The sequence below is a fragment of the Arvicola amphibius genome, chromosome 8, assembly GCF_903992535.2.
Source record: "Arvicola amphibius chromosome 8, mArvAmp1.2, whole genome shotgun sequence".
NCBI lineage: Eukaryota > Metazoa > Chordata > Mammalia > Rodentia > Cricetidae > Arvicola > Arvicola amphibius.
In genome coordinates this window covers 8,285,036-8,306,762 of record NC_052054.1, presented here as the reverse complement: position 1 = coordinate 8,306,762, position 21,727 = coordinate 8,285,036, and the positions used below count along the sequence as shown (strand labels likewise).

The 21,727-nt window shown below is 45.7% G+C and overlaps 1 protein-coding gene across 1 annotated transcript in view; it reads right to left on the bottom strand.

The window, feature by feature from the left end:
- Positions 1-21,727, bottom strand: part of LOC119820989 (solute carrier family 22 member 2) — a 37,700-nt gene that overhangs the window by 6,124 nt on the left and 9,849 nt on the right. Inside the window, exons 3-10 of the mRNA XM_038339770.1 lie at positions 17,429-17,583; positions 14,389-14,557; positions 12,056-12,170; positions 10,457-10,563; positions 7,716-7,930; positions 7,364-7,472; positions 6,579-6,691; positions 2,867-2,966 (exon numbers count right to left, since the gene is read on the bottom strand). Of these exons, the coding sequence (XP_038195698.1) occupies positions 2,867-2,966; positions 6,579-6,691; positions 7,364-7,472; positions 7,716-7,930; positions 10,457-10,563; positions 12,056-12,170; positions 14,389-14,557; positions 17,429-17,583 (1,083 nt within the window). The remainder of the gene's footprint in view (positions 1-2,866; positions 2,967-6,578; positions 6,692-7,363; positions 7,473-7,715; positions 7,931-10,456; positions 10,564-12,055; positions 12,171-14,388; positions 14,558-17,428; positions 17,584-21,727) is intronic.

The window sequence follows — 21,727 nt, the reverse complement described above, 5'->3', positions numbered from 1 at the left end:
AGTGACAGTAGCAACAAGAAGAGCAACAACAGCAGCAGCAACAACAGTGAATGCAGCAACAGTAACAACAGCAGCAAGAACAGTAACAAGAATAGCAACATAATCAACAGCAACAATGACAGCAGCAACCACAGTAGTAACAGTGACAGCCACAACAAGAACAGCAACTACAGCAACAGAAACAGTAGCAGTGATAGCAGCAGCACCAATAGTAACAGCAGCAGAGCCACCAAAGAGTAGACCCCCATTCAGCTCCCACAAATTGCCAACAAGAGGAAATGCCTGTTCCAGGTTCCCATATCTGGTTTTGTCACAGATCGTGGGAGTTCAGCTTATGTGGCATTTCTCACCTTAGAAAACATCATGGGGCCAGAAAAAACACTCGGTGTCCCATGGTTGCCAACATGTGACATCCGGCTCAGTTGAGACCTGTGCCCTCAACAGCAATTCCTGGAAAAGCCTCAGCCCCCTGCGCTTCAGCAGCATGCTGCCCCAGGACCAGGTGTGTTACACAACTTTCTCTACCTTTATCAAGTGGACAACTTTTCCCTTCATATCCAAAGAAAGCCCTTTGCATAAGAGTTTCTCTTTGGTACAATGTCTGAGCTGTCAGCATCACTGCTCTTGTACTCTGGGTCACAATCAAGCAAGAGACAGGTTGTAAGGACACAAGCACAGTTGTAGGGCCCAGCCCGCCAGACTCTGTAAAGTCCACACAGACATCACCCAGGAATAGACCATCCAAGGAGAAATACCTAACACTCTAACCATTATAGATAGGATCACCTGATGTCCCTTAGCCCGGCACACACCCGTACCATTTCATCAAGACTCTGCTAGACAAATGTCAGCCAATCAGGGGTCCTGAACCTTAGAAATTCCCTCACCCCAACCTCTACTATGATAAAACCCCACCCCAACTAGGCTCATGGTGCTCCAGCCTCATGGCTGTGTAGGATGGATGGAACATCCAAGCTTGACCTTGCTTGCCTTTGCTTTTGCATACACGGGCAGACTCCATGATGGTTTGGTGGACCCCGCGATCTGGGCCTAACACACTGATACCCTGGCAGCCCAACAGGTAACTGAGATGTCTGCTCAGGGACTGATGGGTGGGTGGCATTTACAGTGTGGATACGCCAGGCAAAGGAAAGAGTCCCATCATGAGCATGACGGAGATAAACATGCAACATTTTATCAAGTCACCAAGAGAAGTGTGCAACATGAAAGAATATATACATAAGAATTTCTTCTTTCTGGATTTTTTCCATTTAATATTTCCAAACTCCAAAGGAAGTTGAATGATCATGGGTTACTGAAGGATGGAAATAAAAACTGCAGAGAGAAGGGAGACTACTTGAATATTTCTATAATCATGCTATTTTATTTTTAATACTGTTTTATATTTGTATGTCTATGTATTTATGTTGCATTTACCCAAATTGTAGAATGGATACTTTTCTATGTTTTGGTTTTTTATTCCCAATAACAACTTATTTTTTGAGATCTTTTCTTATCAGTGGATATAAAGCTGTCTCACTTTTTAAAAAAGTGGCTATATAGTACTTTGTTGTATGGGAGATAACAATTTATTCAACTGGATTCCCAACTAAAGGGCATTTAGGTTACTTTTAATCCTTTGTTGCATTAAAAGATGCTTTAACGATTGGTCCTTGCCACACATTTCACACATCTGAATTTCAAGAGGTGGCGACCGGGTGAAAGGCCCACAGGTACCACTCTGTTTCTAGGGTGGGGCTGACTGTCATGGAGGTTTCAATGAATGGTTCACAGCTGCATGGGTGCTGCTGGGTCCTGCATCTTCTTCCCCAGCACAGTGTGTTCCAGCTAGTTTGATCTCTGATGACCCAGACGGATGCCAGAGCCGCATCAGCTCACATTCTTCTGGTTATGAGTGAGGTGGAGGGACTTTCCTTTCTGCTGAGTCAGCTGCCCCTGCCCTTCCTGTCTCTTGCTTTTGGGCAGCTGTTCTCATGGAATTGTGAGAGCTCTCTACATCTGTTCAGAAAGACAGCCCTTTGTATAGACTAAATACTTTATCCAGGATTCCCAGTGTTTCAGGTTAACTTTGAATTGTTGTGAATACAGACAGACTAATATTTCTCCTGTGGGCCATAGACAGACCTTCCTTCCTCCTTCCTTCCTTCCTTCCTTCCTTCCTTCCTTCCTTCCTTCCTTCCTTCCTTCCTTCCTTTCTCTCTTCCTCTCTTCCTTCTCTCTCCTCTTTCTTTCTTTCTTTCTTTCTTTCTTTCTTTCTTTCTTTCTTCCCTTCCCTTCCCTTCTCCTCTCCTCCTCCTCCTCCTCCTCCTCCTCCTCCTCCTCCTCCTCCTCCTCCTCCTCCTCCTCTTCTTTCTTCTTCTTCTTCTTCTTCTTCTTCTTCTTCTTCTTCTTCTTCTTCTTCTTCTTCTTCTTCTTCTTCTTCTTCTTCTCCTCCTCCTCCTCCTCCTCCTCCTCCTCCTCCTCATCCTCATCATCATCATCTTCTTCTTCCTCTCCTCCTCTTTCCTCCTCCTCCTTCCTCCTCCCCTCCTTCTTCTTCCTCTCTCGAGTCTCAATCTCCGGATCTTCACCTCCTCCATCTCTCTCTCTCTCTCTCTCTCTCTCTCTCTCTCTCTCTCTCTCGGCATATTTAGACAGACCTCACCTATTATGCAGGTGTGAACTATAACCAACCCTCCCAGTGTTTTCAGTAATTCTTTTCTCTTTTTGATATCTACTGCTTTGATGTAGCTTGCCTTGATTTCATGTTATGAGATCTGGGTTCAACCTAATCTTTCTTTCCAGCTGGATCCAGAATTTCCTAAGTGTCTATGGAGGAGTTCATTCAGGGGGCCTGAGTACCTACCTCTGCATATTCTCGGCGTCCTCGATGGTCTCAGGCAGAGCCTTCCCTTTGGTCTCAGGTAGCAACAGCACAAGTCCCCCAGCAATAAGGCCGACTACAGCTGGAACACAGATGTGAATTGCATCAAAACCCAGGAAGGCAGTCTCTATAATTAGGGCTCCCCTTGTTCCCCTCTCTCTTTTGGGGAGTATTTTTCCCATTCGTATTTATAGACTCCCTTGCCATCTTTAAACACCCTGTTTTCCATCATAAATAAGGTACCCAATGCCAAACACCATTAGGTTACAATTCCTTTTAGGGAAATGAAATACTTAACATTTTGAGTCAAGGCTATTCTAGGCCACTGGACATCGCCACAGTGTTAAGAAATTTCAGAGTTAGAAAATAACTCCCCCCCCCCAAACCCTAGCCATGTGAAGAAGAATGTAACTCTGCCAATAGAAAGCGTTTAGCGTTGGGAGCAAGAGAGAAACTTGGACCATTGCTAGCTAACAAGAATAAATGCATCAGGGCTGGCAAGATGGCTCAGTGGGTTAAGGTGCTTTCTGCTAAGCTTGAGGATATGAGTTCAATCCCTGGGACCCACCCATGTGGTGGAAAGAGAGAACTGAACTCCACATGTTGCACCTTGGCACCTTTGCACACACACACACACACACACACACACACACACACAATGAATATAATTAAGTAGTCCTTTTAGTAAAGGAAGAATGCATTGTGTGTTACTGCATATGCAATACTATCACAAAGCATAGTGAAGCCATTTAGTTCAAGTTGAGATGTTCAGAGCCGAGAGTACCTTGGTACTCACTGTAATCATTGTCTCTGGGAGACTAAGGGGGGAAGATTGTAAACTCAAGGGCAGTATGACCTACAGAATGAGGCTCTGTCTTTGTACTGTCTAATTAAAAACACTGAACATTTTATTTTAGGCGTACGGGTGTTTTGCCTGCACACATGTCTGTGCACCACATGGAACAGTGCTGCTGAGCCCGGAAGAGGGCATTGGCTTCTCCAGACAGTTGGTAGCTGCTGTCTGGCTCCTGGAACCAAATCTTGGTTCTCTGTGAGAGCAGTCAACACCCCAAGCCACTGGATACTCACTGAGCCCCTTGGTTAACTTCTATTGTAAACTTGGAACAACCTAGAGTCACTTGGGAAGAGGGCACCTCATTTGAGTAACTGCCTACAGCAGATTGGCCTGTGGCTGGCTACATCTGTGAGATCGATTGATTGAATGACACTCGTGATTGATAATCGTTGTAGGAGGTCCCAGCCCACTGTGGGCGGTACCATTCCTAAGCAGGTGGGCCTGGGCTAAGGTATCACAGAAGCCGGAGAATGAGCCAGGAAGCAAAGTTCCTGCCCTGATTTCCTTCAGCGGTGGGCTATGACCCAGAAGTGTAAGCCAAGTAAGTCCTCTTCTCCCCTAAATTGCTTTTGATCAGAGAGTTTTTATCACAGCAAAAGAAGGCAATCCAGAACAGTCTCACTCCCTACCCCCCAGGTATAACTTAGTGGTAGTGGGCTTGCTGAGCATGTGAGAGGTCCTAGGTTCAATTCCCCAGCACAGAATATAATGTGGGCCCAACTCAGGGGTAGAACGTATGACCAGACATGGCCACTTGGCTTCTTTGGTTCCTTTGTTTCAGTCTCTGGTTATAATATCAATAACAACCATATCAATATTTTGTCATCTTTAAATTCATATTGGAGATATAAAACTTTAAGGGGTGTGCTTTGATGTTTTTTTCCCCTGTAACAGAGCCTAGGATATGGGGTGCTAGTTCTTCACTATTTTGGGGTTTCAAAGAGCTGCATGCTGGATGCCATTTCTCCTTAGAAACAGCAGAAGTGGTCCCATGGGCACTGAGCTCAAGCTCAAGCCCAGTACTGGGCATCTGGGTCTGAGGACCTAGGGACCTGAGAGTGCTCTGACGTTCTGCCCTTTGTCAAGAGACGTAATCCGCCTCATATACCCTGGTGTGAACTGTGGACATGATAGAGTGGTTAACGTCTCTGAATCTCCCCAATCTCTCAGCATGATCCGTAGTGTAATGAGAAACAAATGCAAGCAAGACTCAGCTACTTCAGCTGAGGCAGAGTTCCTTCCCTCTACAGGGTTTCTCTGCCTAGATGTCAGAGAGTTCCTGCCCTCTACAGGGTTTCTCTGCCTAGATGTGAGGGTTGCTTTAATTGTCATCTGGCATAACCTAGAATTAGGGAAGAGACTCTCAGAGAGGGGGGAAGAAGGGGGGGAAGATGTTAGAATCTTAGTTGTCTTCCTGCTACCAGGGTAAAGATGGGCAAACAAAGACAACACTCCCCCCCCCCCCCCGCAAAGATAAATTCAGGACAATCTTTAAGTTTGCTGTAATCTTTGCTATAAAGCTCTGTCCTTTGTGTCCTCCAGGGGAAGGTGAGGGGGCGAGGGACCACACCACTTCACAAGGGCCTAGACTTAGACTTGCTAAGCGGTGGTTGCAGAAACCTGGAGCCCGTGTTTGCTGTCCAGAAATGTCCTGCTGACCCCAGACACCACCTACATCTCTAATTCCTGTCTGGAGAGAACGAGTTGGGGTATGCTGGGCACTTTCTGAGGGGGAAGGAGGCTCCGGGACAGGCCCCCTTAGCCAGTGTTTGGGAGTCAGAGATTTGGGGCATGTGCCCCCATCTGTGGGCCTGGGAGCTCTGGTTATCCCAGGGTAAAGAGCCCTGGTGTTGTCAGCTTTGGCCATCTTGCTAGTCTGATGGAACGTGGAGGAACTCATTGGGTCTGTTTTGATGGAAAATTATAGCAACAGCTTGAAACATTCATTGGCAGGTCTTCCGGCATGGGAAACTTCACTCTTACAAATCCCTTGGGCAGAGGCAAGGGAAGGAACGGACAGGGGTAAGTGGAGGGGGCAGAATCCAGCTCCAAGAGAGCAGTGTTGGGTGCATGGAGTCCAGGGGAGAAGTCAGTGTGGTGTGCTCTGGGGAAAGGGTGGTTTTAATGAAATCTGAAAGCCTCACTGCAGATCTGAAAGCAAACGGAAGTGGTGCCCTGAGTTACCCTGGGTGCTCCAGTTACCCTGGGCAGGTGAAGGGAAGCCTGAGGCTGTGTCCACAGTCATCCCTGCAGGAGACACAGACAAGCAGCTGCCCCCAGGCTGCAGTCGGGCCAAGGGCAGTGCCGGTGATTGGATGGTGATGCCCAGGGTCCTTGGGGCTCTTTCAAATTCTGTGATCAGCACCTGATAGAGGCCGGCATACTCTACCCACTAGCAAGGGAGGCTATGGAGCAGTTGGGTAATCCATATGAGCTCCTGGCTCCCCTGGCATTAGCAGAAGGAGCCATACCATGCCTCATCCTGAACTCTGCTGGGGAAAGGTGGGGGGGGGCTCCGTCTTGCGGACATGTTTTTATTAGGTGTGAATTCTGTGTTTTCTGGGTTTTGAAATTTTAACCGTCTTTGAAGTATGAAGTAAAAGTGCTTTGGGAATGAAGACAGCAAGGGTTTGTTCTTTTACACACCTGAGAGGGATGGATATCACCGGAGAGGGAGTTGGGGTGCTTCAGGGAGATGTCTTTCTGTCTCATCTTGTCTTCAGTTTATGCTTCTAAGGTATCAGTCCCATAGCCCAGTGTTAGTGCTGCTTGGGAGCATTAAAATAATACCAATAATATTGCCGATCACTAGTAATTAAACCCACAGCGATTTCTCACCAAATACCACGAGTGGGAACTCCAGCCAGATGTCAGTGAGACGGTAGACCAGGAAAGGCGTGAGGATGCCACCAATGTCACACATGGAAGAGCAGACGAGGACGCCGAGGTTCCTAGGTCACAGAAACCTGATTTAGTTCTCTAACTTCTCGTGGGGCAGCAGTCGCCTCCCAGTGCACCCCTAGATAATTCCTTTCCCCAACCATTAGATGTCTGAGAGCAGAAAAACATCGGTTCCGTTCATTTCCATGTGCAGAAAGGACACATGCGCACACCCTCACCCCTGGTTGGTTGTTTTTGTTTGCATAAGCCTTCAGACCAGAGAGGGAAGGATTTCCTTCTATCACGTGACTACCCATGCCATGTCTATGGTTTCCATACACCCACTCAGCTGCTCTGGTCACACTCTGCATGGTGATCTTGCTCCTGTGCCCTGTGGCTTTGGGGGACACTAAGTGTGAACCACTGATTGTACACCTGAGTGTGAACTGCTGATTGTATACCTGAGTGTTAACTGCTGATTGTACATCTGAGTGTGAACCGCTGGTTGTACACCTGAGTGTGAACCGCTGGTTGTACACCTGAGTGTGAACCGCTGGTTGTACAACTGAGTATGAACCGCTGATTGTACACCTGAGTATGAACTGCTGGTTGTACGCCTGAGTGTGAACTGCTGATTATACGCCTGAGTGTGAACTGTTGGCTGCTGCCTTTGAACACCCACTTGTCCCCCTGTGCTTTGAGGAGCCAGGCTGTCTAACCCAAACCCACATATTCCCACTCACCTGATGTATGTGGGGTACAGCTCAGCATTGACCAGGCAGACCATTTCGTAGGCCATGGTGATGCCCATTCTACCCATGCACGCGACGGTGACTTTCAGCCACTGGAGATCTGAGGGGAAAGCCAGCAGTCAGCCTCTCTGCATGTGGTTCCAGAGTGGGCTTGTGGGGACAAACTCTACATTGCAGAATGAGACAGGGAAACAAGAATAGTCCTCTATAGATATGAGGTAATGGTGTGAAAATTTTCTCATCTACAGTGAAGGATTAGACAGAGATCAAGGGAATCGCTGGAACATTCTAGGGCAAGGGTTTGGTGCTGGGCCCGAGTTCCTCAAGCTCTCTGATCTCTTACCATCGGGGATAAAAACCGAAGCTAGACAGGCCACTCCTGCCACCATATTTGATGCAGCCCAGGGATAGCGGCGACCAACCCGGTCTATGGTAAGGATGATAATGAAGGCAGCTGGGAATTCCACCAGGGCAGAGTAGAAGAAATCCAGGTAGATGTTGCCCCCCGCGAGGCCCATGTGCATGATGAGGCCCTGGTAGAGAACAGAGCTCGTGAACCTGAGCAGAAAGGAGAGCCGTGGTCAGGCTGAGCGCAGGGCTCCCGCTACTGCGGGGAGGGGCTGGGGAAGATGAAGAGCTGGTGGTAGGAGGCCTTTCTCTGCCGTCCCATCTGCGCCGTTGTGTTTATACAAACTGCTTTACTGTGGCTGATGGGACGTGAAGACACAGAAACCTGGAAACCGTTGGGGGACATCCCATTCATGGGTCCAATGAGAAGGTGAGAAGTCTTGATGGAGTAATTTAGTGGAATAATAGCAATGGCTGTAATAATAGCTCATTTTCTCTTTGCTTATATTTATATATTATTGTGTGTGTGTGTGTAAGTGTATGTGTGTGTGTGTGGTATGTGTGTGTAAGTGTTCCTGTGTAGGTGAAGGTATAATACATAGGCCAGAATTGATATATTTCTCTCTAATTTTTTTCCACCTCATTTTTTTGAGATAGGGTCTCTCACTGAACCTGGAGACCCTGATTTTCTAGGCTATCTGTCTATCAAGCCCCAGGGATCCTTCTGTCTACACCTCCCCAGGACTAGGATAGCAAGTACATGCCTTCAAACTCAGCTTTTGATGTGGTGCTGGGGATCCAGGCTCAGGTCCTCTGCTTGCGTGGTGGTTTACTCTGAGCCTCTTCCCAGCCTCTTTATGGGCTTCTAAAAGCATTTTGAGTGTAAAGACTTGACCACTTAATTCAAACGTCGTGAACCTGAAGACCCAATGCATGCAGCCTCACTCTCAAAGGTTTCCTCCCTGGCCGGAGACAACCAGCCTTCTGAGAGGGCTTCTAATTTTGTTAACCTAAAATAATGGAAAATCTGAGGCTGTCAAGCAAGAGTCAGTATTCAGAGAGGGAAAGGGGAACGTGGTCAAAGGTCAAAGCTGCCTGTGCCATGCAGGACGGTGACAAGTGTGGCTTTTGCTAGTGAGGGCAGATTTTCTGCAGCCATTGTGAGGGGCAGTGGTCCCTGTTGGGAGATGACTACCTCAGAATGGAGGTTCTCACACTGACGTGCATAGCCTGAGAGTGCCGTGTACAGCCAGCCCTGAGAAGCCCGGTCCCTGCTGTGGAGAGTCAGGGCTGTCTTCCTCATACACCCCTGGGTGTTTCTTTGCTTGTTTATTTTCCCCTCCCAGGAAACAAGGTGGGGGAGGCCTTTCCTTACTAGCTCTGCACACCTGTAGAGATCTGTACTCAGGGTCAAATAATCTATATGAATACTTCTCATTTTGGATTATGTATTAGAAACACCTGAAGTGTTCAAACAAACAAAAACCATACTGGTTGCTGGGCCACAGCCAGGGCTACTTAAATATTTTTATACTCTCAACTACTTTTCACCCAAGAAATTTTTATGACACTGTGTATACAGGTATATAAAATAGGCATACAAATCCAATATTTACTGATAATCATAAAATTATTTAAAAATAATTCTTTGATCTCTACATAATTTTCAAATTTATTCAGATTAAAGTAAATTTATATATTAATGATACAGATATGCATGCTTATTTTTAAAAATACTTATTTTCAGTTTGTGTATATGGGTGCCTCACCTGCATGTAAGTTCACTATTTGTATGCCTGGTGCTAAGGGGGCCAGAAGATGGTGACCAATCTCTTTTTTAAAATTGTTTTTGTTTAACTATTGAACTATACATTTTCCTCCCCTCCCACCCTCTCCCATGGTTGCCGATCTCTTGAAACTGGAGTTACAGGCAGCATGATCCGCAGTGCGGTGCCGGGAACTGAACCTGTGTCTCCTATAAGAACCACAAGTGTGTTAACCATTGAGCCATCTCTCCAGCCCCATATTTATTTTCATGTAAATAATTAAATATTAAGTATCAGATGCCGCAGGACAGAGTACATCTTTAATATGTAGTTTTCTAGAACTTTGATACTTTATACTTTTACATTTTTGTAATTGTCAGTCTAAAGAATGCCACTCCACCTAAATACACAGCACAAAACAGCAGGAATAAGGATCGGACCTAAATTGTTGGAAATTCTGTCCGATCTCAAGCAGGATTCACAGTTGTCTGGAGACAATGTTATTAGTCAAACCTGCTCTCCATGAGCTACGTATCAGCATCCTCTGTTGATGCTAGGCTGGGAGAGGTGATAATTGGAAGGTATGCATCTTCCCCTCCTTAATGTGGGTGACTGCCATCATATGAGTGTGGAGGGATTTATGTGGGTAACCATCAGCATATGAGAATGGAGGGATTTACATGGGTGACTGTCATCATGTGAGCGTGGAGGGATTTACGTGGGTGACCTTCATCGTATGGGCGTGGAGGGATTTACATGGGTGACCGTCATCGTATGGGCGTGGAGGGATTTACATGGGTGACCGTCATCGTATGAGTGCGGAGGGATTTACGTGGGTAACCGTCATCGTATGAGTGCGGAGGGATTTACGTGGGTGACCGTCATCGTATGAGTGCGGAGGGATTTACGTGGGTGACCGTCATCGTATGAGTGCGGAGGGATTTTAAGTCAGAGCAAAGGGACGTCTTACCAGTTGTACATCAAGATCAAAGTGTGTTTCCTTATCTGAGGGGTTCTGACCAAGTCAAGGAATGAAGGGTTCAGTTTCTCGCCAGCATCCTCATCTGCTCTCAGGCTCTAAGGAGAACAAGAAGGGTGTTTTCTGTTAGAAGAGGCCTCTGGGTCCTAAAGAGAGCAGCAGCTGCAGTTAATACTGAGTGTCCATCATGGACTCCATGGAGCACCCTGTCTTATTTCGTTTTTACCCTAGAAGTTAGGGTCTGTTTTTCACTCCATTGTATAGAAGAGGACTCGGGTCATGGAGCAGTTAGGCTGCTCACAGCATGTGATTTGTGAGGTTACACTGGGGTACCACGGAGAGACCCGGCTCTGTGGTTCTGAGTGGCCCATCTGGACCAATAGGAAGGAAGCTCAGGTTGGAGACCTTGGCACCGAGACCAGCACCAGGGTCACTTGGAGCTCAGTAGGGATAAATCACCGGGAGGCTGAGGAGACGGCCGGCAGGTAAAGCACTTGCCATACAAGCATGAAATCCCCAGAACATCTATGTGCTGGGTGGGTGTGGTTGCTGGTCAGTAATTCCCAGAGCAGGTGGCTAACAAGGCTAGCCTTATCAGTGTGCTCTGGCTTTGATTGAGTGAACTTGCCTCAAGGAGTAAATAAGGTAGAGGAGTGAGCAAAGATGATCACTGACATCAACTTCAGGTCTAACCCCTCTTCATCCTTCACACACACACACACACACACACACACACACACACACAAACACACACGGTCTCTCGTATCAAAATCACGTAAAAATGTCATATCACATTGTTAACCTAACCCATGCTGCATTCTCATTCAGAAATTATTTACATCTTGACATCATTTTCTTTTTATTTATTTTCTTTTGAAACAGAGTTTCCGCCTAGGCTAGCCTTGAACTCACTGTGTAGCCAAAGATGACTTCAACTGCTGAGCCTCCTGCCTCCATGACCTCCAAAGTGCTGGAGGTTTAGGCATACACACGCAAAGCTTTTGTGCCTCTCTGGGAATTGAACCCAGGGCTTCATGTGTGCTAGGCATGAGCTACAGAGCAACCCTTGACAAACTTTTAAAAATACAATCCATTTCTCCTTTCTAGTCCCATCAGATGAAAAGGTTTCAGACTGATGAGATCGACTATAGGCAAAATGTGAAGCACATACCACATGACTATATCCCCAATGCTTATAATCCTATGGAATTATTTGTGTTCAGAACTCTGCTGTGTGGACCTAGAACCTGCCCTGGGAAGCTGGACAAGCAGGAATCAATACAAACCCCTGAGGCAGAGCAACCAGCAAGACTTTGAGCTGCACAAGATAGAAACAGCTCCTTCACTGACTGTTTTTCCAAAAAAAAAAAAAAAGAAAGAAAATCTGGTTTATTTTTGAGTCTGACGTCTGATGTTTGCCATCTGTTTATTTTCCCAAGGAGAACAAATCTTATATATGAAATACTCTATTGTATTTTCCCACAGAAAGGCCAAAATGCCAGAGGTGGCCCCACACCTCTCCGGCACAATGGCTAGCACACATGGCATATTTTCTGTATCCTCCTACTGACACCCAAAGCCTCAACTCACCTGAAGAGACGCTGGCACTGATTTTCCATTTTTCTTAGCAATGTGCTTAATTATCTTCATGGCTTTTGCATTTTTGTTCTGGGAGATCAGCCATCTTGGAGATTCAGGTATACACCTAGGGCGTAAGGGCAGGGGAGGGGTTTCTGGGGGCGTCTTGCTCAGGGAGTTTCAGCAGGATCTACCTAGGACGCCAAGGCTGCCGCACGGAGCACATGAGGCTCTGTCCTCCCTTAGGTACTGACTTGCTGTCAGCCTGTGTCCAAGAAGCCTTCAGGCCCCCTCCTCAGACTCCTAACCTGAACAGCAAGTGAGCTGCTGAGCAGGGTGTGACTGAGCTTGCAGCTTGGGTCACCATGAGGAGCAGTGGCCTCCAGGTGAGCCTGGGCTTTGTAAAAACCTGAGAACTAAGATTAGAAATCGAGGTGGGAGTCACAAAGCATCATGGAAGGAAACAAGGGTATATGTGACACACACACGTATTATTATTAAATTATGTCATACACAATTGATATATTATTATATAGCTATGTATCACAGATAATACATTACATGTTATTATACCATGTTGCATGATTTTTAAAATATATTTCATACTGATAAAAAATGAGGTAAGCTTCTGAGGTCAGGTAGTGGGTATAATGCAGAAACTGAACTGGATGGTTTGAGCTTGACCTAGCAGGCTTAAGAAGCCCCGGCAAGTCCTAGGGTGCTGCTCTGAGCAAGGGCCCTCTATCCTGACCTAGCAGGCTCAAGCAGCCCGTGCAAGTCCCAGCTGGTGTCTTGAAGTGCTCAGAGCCGTCAAGGTCAGGGTGAATGGAGGTGAGGATGGAGGAGGATGGGCAGCTAGCCACGCTAGAAGCTAGAAAGGCTGGGAACACAGGGTTAAAGGCGTAAGGGCTTGAAGCTTTGGTGGCTCACTGCTCTGGGAAAGGTAGGGCCTGGTGGCACCTGGGAAGAATCTTTCTGTAGAAGGGCCACGTGGAGAAGGCCATGGTGACTCCTTGGTTGAGAAAGGCCGAGACCCAGAGTGTGGTCTGCTCAGAGGTTGCCAACACTAAGATGCTGCAGGACTATTTTCCTAGTTGCCCATGAAAAGGTCTAGTGGCTGCCACTGCCTGAGCCTGGGCAGGGGGGGTAGGTAGGAATTGCGAGAATTGTGGGCTTGGGAAAAGGTAGGAATCTGGACAACCTACAGGTGGAACATGTGGGTGGTCCAGGCTTTCCTAGGAACATCAGGGGAGGAAAATCTGGTCAACCCAGGCTGAGATGTGTGAGCTTTGGACTCTTTCTACAGCTTTCTGGATGCACACATAAGGACTATCTGTGTTCATGTGACATTTGGACAGTCATTACTGGGGCCTTATTGTGGGAATGTTTGGGACAGGAAGCCACCACAGAACCTGGTGTCACCTGATCTACAGAAATGCAGCCTTGGGTTTACTGATGGTGGGAGTGGGGGCTCCAAGCCTGGAAGTAACTGACAGAGGTTTCAGGGCAGATGAAGGTTGGCCAGAACTCCTGCCTGCAGAGTCCCTACATCTGCACTTGAAGCTGCCCCGTTCTCTCATCTCCCATCTCTGTTCACATGTTCTCACCAATCCTATTTGTCTCCTATGCAACTAAGACATACATGCTATTTACTTGAATTCTGAATCCTTATATTTTGTTGGTCCTGGATATCTATACATAAGCCACTTTTGGCATCTCAAATTTGACATATCCAAAGCTCAACTCATAACCTAGAGAGAGTGCTTCTAATTTCTTCTTTCTTGTGAAAGACTATTTACCACCATGCTGGTCTGTATGTGTTTCCCTTGGGTAGGAATGATGAATATATTTTACTAGCCTGGGTAATTCTGATTTTTCCGTATGGTCTATCTGGAGTGCCATGCTGGCCTTATTTGGCATAGTTGCTGTTATGATTGATGGGAGATGTCTGCCTTGGTCACGCCTATGGGAAAGCAGTGATGTAATCATTTGCCACTCTGCCTGTCCATCTTAGAGTTTTTGCAAAGGAGGAACAGGATAATGAGTGGCAATACTGTTGACTTCTTCCTACCATCCAAATTGGATTCCAGCTGCTGGCAGCAAAACATCAAATAAATCACATGAGATGAGAGAAACAGGCCACAGAATTCTTCTGCCCAAAGCTAAAGGACATAGAATTTCGAGTGAGGCACTCTGTAGGTTTTATTTTAGCAGACGGAATTGGCTTCCTATAACACAGCCCTGGAGAGCGATGGAAGCCTTGTCATACCCAAGCAGGGTGTTCGTGGGGAAGGGAGAAACTAGATTATTTAAAGGCATCTTCTTTTCATTCCCAGCAGACTCACCAGAAATAGAGCAGGAAGCAGAAGTTGGGCAGAGTCACAGCGAACTGCAGCCATCTCCAGTGGGGAAGAGCATAGGCCACTCCTGCCAGTATCAGGAGCCCGAAGGTGAAGGCGACTTGGTAGAAAATCCCCACTGTTCTGCGATAGCCCAGACCAACAAATTCTGTAACTACAGAAAAGAATCTGTGTGCTCAGCAAGATGAGCTAAAACTGTCTTCCAACCACAAACGCCCAGCTCAGAAATACAGGTTTAATATAGGATTTTCTGCACAGCTCTCTGAGCAATTTAAAATGTTTGTGTGTGCAGGCATGTGTGTGTGTGTGTGTGTGTGTGTGTGTGTAGTGGTGGCCATTTTTGTTGCACATATTGCTATTGTATTAATTATAGACTTGCATTAACTGAACCACATTAGCAAAATGAGCAAAACTGTTTGACGTAGAGAATAACATTAGGCATGTACCTCATGCCTGTAATTCTAGTACTTGGGAGGCAGAGGCAAGGCAGGAGGATTCCTTTAAGTTCAAAGCCATTCTGAACTATATACATGGTTTTGTATAAAAAATGAAAATAAAAATAGCAAAGCAAAAGGAGAATTTCAGGGCCTGGAGAGACGGTTCAGTGATTAAAAACAGTGATAAAAAATGCTTTTGCAGAGACCTGTGTTTAGTTCCCAGCACCTATGTTAGGTGACTCACAACCACCTCTACCTCTAATTCTTGTCTCAGGGGATCTGACACCATCTTCTGGTCTCCATGTGTACTTGCTCATGAGTGGCATACACACATGCATACACATAAATAAAAATAAAATAAAAATAATTTTAAAATTTTAAAGATGAACGTAATCATATTTTACACAAATGCAAGGTTCTGTTCTGTATCAACCAGGCAGTGAAAACTCAAGGCGTGAACAAATGAATTAAAAATTGAACTTGTGTTGTAGATGCTTCATCTATAAATGAGCATTTACATGCAAGCTGTTCTTTTACAGAGATAAATAATTTTCAATTTTGTTTATGTAAAGGACTTAGAAGTGCTGTGGAGGGCTGGGATCAGCTAGTACTAGCTTGCAAAACAATTCGTTTAAAATTTTTCAAGAACTTTGCAAATGAGTTGTTAAACATATATCTATTTTGAAACCTTCGTGGTGGGAGTAGCTAAGGCTTAGAAAGTAGAAAACATACAATGAGACTTGTCACATCCTTTGAGAAGCAAGTTACCAGCCACCGTTGCAGATGGAGCTTTATTTATGGCCCCATGTCTGCATTATGACAGACCTGTGGGTCTGTATGCAGGGAGCTAGGTGCTGTGGGACAATGGTTTTACCCTGTAAAGATTTGTTTCTTGTACTTGTTTAATAAAATGCTGATTGGACAGTAGCCAGGCAGGAAGTATAGGCATGGTGATCAGGTAGGGAGTAAAGACAGGGCAATGAGAACAGGAGAATTCTGGGAGAAGAAAGCTCATCCTGCTGTTGTGACCCAGATACAGTGGACAAAAGATGTGATTGCCTTGCCGAATAAGCTACCAAGCCATGTGGCTAACACAGACAAGAATTATGGGCTAATATAAGTTATAGAATTAATAAGAAGCCTGAGATACTAGGTCAGTCGGTTTATAATTAATGTAGACCTCTGTGTGTTTTTTGGGTCTGAATGACTTCAGGACTGGGTGGCACAGAAACCTCTGTCAACAGAATGGTGCTTGGTCAACAGCTAGAGCTGTTTTCATATAACAAACATGCTAGAATGGGAATTTCACATGTCCCACAAGCCACAGTCTTTGCTTTAAATGTCTCACAAACCTGTTAAAGATTTTAATCTTTTTCTAAACCAACAGACATACACACTAAACCTTTATCTATGTTACTGTAAACCATCTAAAAATATTTTAAAATGGCTGATTTAATTAAACGAAATGGTACATGTCTTCCACTAATGCAACTGTCTATCTTTCAAAATGTCCTGGGCCCTGGATGAGACTTGGGAGATGTGGGGATGTGGGTGGGGCTGGGGAGGAGTCACAGGCAGGCATCAGTGACCCAAGGACATTCACAGACTTTAGAAGAAACAAGTGGTAAGAGGTTGCTGTTAATGACAAAATATACACCTGAATAATTGAATTCTACTCAGTGTGTTCTAGAAATCAAATTAGTGGTTGAATAGCGGTATGCATTAAGTCCTTCATCAACCAATCATTTCTCATTTGTCTTTTCTGGAAGAAATGATGTTCTCTTTCTGCCCTGAAATTGCCCAGATTCCTACTGGGTAAAATAATGTAAGCACATGTTCTATTTACCTCTTGTGCAATGAAAGTTTTGGTCTTATTCCCTTAATTCCAAAGGGCTCACTTCCCAAATGTAGCTGAAAGGACCTGATGGTGGAGATTTCCAGACTGAACTAGATGATGGTTCTCACAACTGCTAAGTAGACACTGTGCTGTGCACTCAAGCGTGCTTTTGCCCCTCAAGGACTTTAATTGTCCCACTGGCTGCTAGTGAGTCAACTCCAGCCCTGATCTGACAGCTCAGGCGCTGCCCAGAGGAAGGATGGGTCTTCCCACCTGGGCAAGCCTAATCTAGGTAATCTGTTACAGGCATGCCCAGGCCTTTCTCCTGGGTGGTTCTAGCTCTCGCTGAATAGCCAGGGTCCACCACTATGCTCGTGTCCTTCACTAATCCTTGTGCACAAGTCCAAGTGGTTTACTAGAACAGATGAAGTACAGAAATACATTCCCTTACACATCTCTTATTGTGGCGTCTCCTGCCTGAATAGGTTTGGTATAGCCTAGACTTTGTCTCTATATAATACCCCAGGGTCCGGAAAACAAATTTTCTAAGAAGTCTGAACAGGACTCTGAAGAGGAGTGTGTTGATTCTGCCTTCATTGTTTTCTGTTGATAGCAGGAAAACAGAACGGATTGACTGGGTGATTTAAAAAATTCTTTGGGTAGAGAATTAAAATCAGCCTTGTCTTTCTGCCTAGGCTCCACCTGACTGAAAGTCCCCATGTGCACCCAGCAGTATCTCAAGCTTTCTTACTCAGGATGTAGCCGATTAACCAGCCCGCTTTGCTGACCAGTCCCTGGACAAAGCGAAACACCAACATCCAGGCATAGTTAGGAGAAACTGACATGAGAACCCCAGAGGTAGCATTGATGAGGATGGTGACCAAGAGACAGAACTTCCGGCCAAACCTGTGGAGAAGAACCAAGAAAGGTCATGGGGTTAGTGGGTGTATTAGTTACTTCTAGTGCTAAGACAGACACCTGGTAAGAGCAGCTTGTGGAAGGAAGAAGGAGTTTATTGGCTCCTGGTTCTAGGGTAGAACTCATCAGAGAAGGGCAGCCAGGGAAGCTTGGGGCAGCTGGCTGCCTTGCATCTGCAATCAGGGAGCAGAAAGTAGGGAATGCTGGTACTTGGCTCACATTCTCCTTTTAGTTAGTCCAGGAACCCAGCTCATGGAATGGTGATGCCACAGTTAAGGTGGCTCTTCCCTACCTCAATTATCCCCTCTCAGGTGTGCCTAGACTTTTGTCTCTAGGTGACCCTAGATCCCAACAAGTTGACACTATGATCCATCAGAGTTGGATTCCTGGAAGTTGGAGAAGATTCACGGATGCTATAAAGATATAATCAAAACCTGAGGGTCGATCTGGAGGTGTGGATTGATGGATACTCTTTGACGTGCACATAAAGACCCACGGATGGATACTCCTCGTTGCACACATAAAGATCCCTGACTTCATTCAGTTCTGCTTAGTAAACTTTGTGAGGCTACATGGCTAAGTTAAAGAGCATTGAGCTCCAAGTCTCGTCAGGTCATAGAGCCATCTACTAAAGTCCCAGCCAATTGCCCATCTGAGAAAGTCCCCACTTTGGTTTCCCTCAGCATCTCACACCCTGCTGGGATGACTTCCATCTTTTCATTTGAAGAACTCAGGTTTCATCAGTCTGGGGACGGGAAGTGCAGCCAAGAGCACAGACTGGAGGAAAAAGCTGGTCACTGGAGTCTAATCATGGCCTCCCCACTCACTGTGAAGTTGGGAAAGTTAGTCTACATCACTACATCACTGCACACTGAAAACCCCACAACTACCTGACTATCTAGAAAGCAAATTCCATGAGGTATTATACAGAGAGAGCTCAGGACATTGCCCTACTGCCCCACACAGCTCATGCTATGGTTTGTCGCCCAAGGACTGACGTATCCAAGGTCTTGGTCCTCGGTGTGGCCATGCTGGAAACTAGTGAATTCTCAAGAGATGAAGCCTAACGGCAGGTGCTTAGGTCACTGGAGACACTGCCTTCAGAAGGGAATAAAGTGGCTCTCTGGGGTCCTCAGATAGTTTTGTGTGTGTGTGTGTGTGTGTGTGTGTGTGTGTGTGTGTGTGTGCGTGTGCATATTTCTCTGTGTGTGTGCATGTGGAAACCAGAGGCCAACTTCAGGCATTATTCCCCAGATGCTCTCCACCTTGCTTTTTGAGCTAGGGCCTCTCCCTAGCCTGGAGCTCACTATGTAGTTGAGGCTGTCTGTCTGTCTGTCTGTCTGTCTGTCTGTCTGTCTGGCTACCAAACCCCAGGATCTCTGCCTTCCCAGTATTGTAATCTAAATATATATGTAACCATGTTTGGTTTAACATTTTTTACTTGTTTTATTTTATGTGTATGCATAAAGTACACCTGCCTGTTTGTTTGTTTACCATATGCATGACCAGAAGTAAGAAATGGGCATCAGCTCCCTCAGAATTGGAGTTATGGATGGTTGTGGTCCACCATATGGGTGCTGGGTATTGAACCCGGGTACTCTGCAAGAGCAAACAGTGCACTTAGCTGCTGATTCACCTTCCCAGTTCTCCCCAGGGCTGCTTTTTAAACATGTGTTCCGGGGATAGAATTCAAAACTCCACACCTGTAGGGCAATCCCTTTTTCTGCCGAGCCGCTGAAATAGATCTTCAAAGAGCAAGTTGTCATGAGTGAGCCTGACTCCCGAGTGGCTCTCTGAATCTGCCGCATGAGGTGATCTCTTTCTCCCACACATGTTCGTTTACCATGGCTCTATCTGTTGCAGGAGCCTAACCAGAGCTGAGCTGATGCCAGTGACATCCACTTGGATGACCAGGACTATGAGCTAACACCGCTTCCTTTCCAAAGTTACCCAAACTCAAGGATTCCATCACAGCAACAGAAATAGTTGGCTCTCAGAGAATGAACTTGGGGCCTCAGTTACTTCCCACCAAGCCCTCCTGGCTGTGTTCTAAAAGATATTTAATTCTGTTAGTGGATGTTGTTTAATAGCTCATGGGAGACAATGTTATATCTAATACACACATAATGTTTGTCAGGGTTGCACGTTCCCATGGTAACTCAATACACGGCAGCCACTCCTCCTGTTACAGGACAGCTGTGCTCTAGGGAGTAGTTCAGATATTAACTGACCATTTGAAAATGATCAACAACATTAGTAATGATTATTCTAGGATGTTAATGTTTCCAGTCTGAAATTTGGAGTTCAAGCTGCCTCTTTAGTCATTAGTGTAAATTACTGAACCGAAACTGGTCTCAGCTCTGTCACTTCCCTGTTCTCTACCCACGGCTCTCCACTGCAATATGTAACCCTGCAGTTTTTAGTGCCAGGCTTGCCAAAGGGACATTTCTCTCATCCTCCAATGTTTCTTCCTGTTTTCACCAGTTCTTACAGCTTCTCTAACCTCCCGATACTGTGACATGGCATGGTGCCATCTATGAAGTTTATGCTTAAGAACCAAGCAGTCAAGATATTTAAAGAAAATCTCGCCATAGTGTAGCATGAATAATAAAACCCAGAGACAGATATTGGGGTTCAAGCTGAAGCTCAGAAAAGCAAAACAGTTAACTCACTAGAGAAGTCTTAACCTTTACCAAGGCTGGGTGACTGCAGACTGAGCCCTAAGCCTCTGTCTCTTCCCATCTTATATTCCTCTCTAGTGCTAGGCTTAAAGGCTGTGACTCTCTGTTACTGGGGTTAAAGGTGTGAGCCTCCACCACCTGGATCTGTTTCTGCACTGTGGTTGTGTAGCTCAGAGTAACCTTGAACTCACAGAGATCCATATGTCTCTGTCTCCCAAATTCTAGGATTAAAGGTGTGTGCCACCATGGCCTGGCCTCTAGTGGCTTAGTTTTACCCCCTGATTTTCAGGAAAATTTTATTTATTAACACATAAATAAAATATCACTATACTATAAGGCTGAGGAGACAGCTCAGCATGTGAAGTTCTTGCTTTGAAGCATGAGCACCCAAATTTGGATGTCAGCATCTACACACGAAGCTGGGTGTGGTGGCGTTTGCTGGGAGGTGGGGTGCAAAGGTGGGTGATCTCTAGGGCTTACTGGCCAGCTATTCTAGTTAAAACAGCAAGCCCTAGGTTCAGTGAGAGTTCCCGTCTCAAAAATAAAGCAGAGAGCAAAGATGCCTGGTGTTGATCTCTGGCATGGGTGTGTGTGTGTGTTCCCACATACACACACACACACACACACACCCCTCAATGTTTTGCATAAATTTGTATTCTATGCTAGACTGCCTCCATAGCTATCCTTGGCTCCAAGTGGTATATGGGCCATGGGTTGGACAGCTACAACCCTTTCTCTGAATCTGTGAAATCTGTAAAGGTTTATTCAAGTGACAATTCCTCAGAGCCTAGTGGATTTGGACTCATAGTAAAGCCACTGTGATGTTGCTGAAGAAGGAGAAAATCCTTTGGCTGGAAGAGGGCAATGCATTATTGAAGACTCCAAGCAGGGAAAGTAAACCCATGTTACAGAGAGACTGCAATGGCCCCAATAGCTTGAGATGCCCTCTTCCACTGCCACGCACAACATAGGCAGATAAATCACTTAGTGAAATCTAGACAGAACCAGAGTGGCTGGGTACCAGTTTGGAGTGTCTTCTAGTTGTCTACTATCCAGTATAGAGACCAAGGCCTTCTTCATTGGAACGGAGGAAGGGGCTAACGACATTATTTGGGAGCGTGGTAAATATGTAGAGCCTCAGGCTTACCCAGACAGATGGATCACAGCTTGATTTATAACAAAATCTGGGCTGACTTTAATGGTCATTAATACCTGGGAAGAAATGCTTCTCTGTAAACGATAGGTGATAAAATCTACTTTACATGAAAGGGTGCTGGGTTTTGTTCAGTGCTTTTCAGCTTCTAATGAGATAATCATGTTTTTTTTCAGTTTATTTATATGGTAGATTACATTGATAGATTTTCATATGTTGAACCATATGCTTCTCTGGAATGAAGTCAACTTGATCATAGTGGATGATTTTTTGTGTGTGTGTTCTTGGATTCCATTTG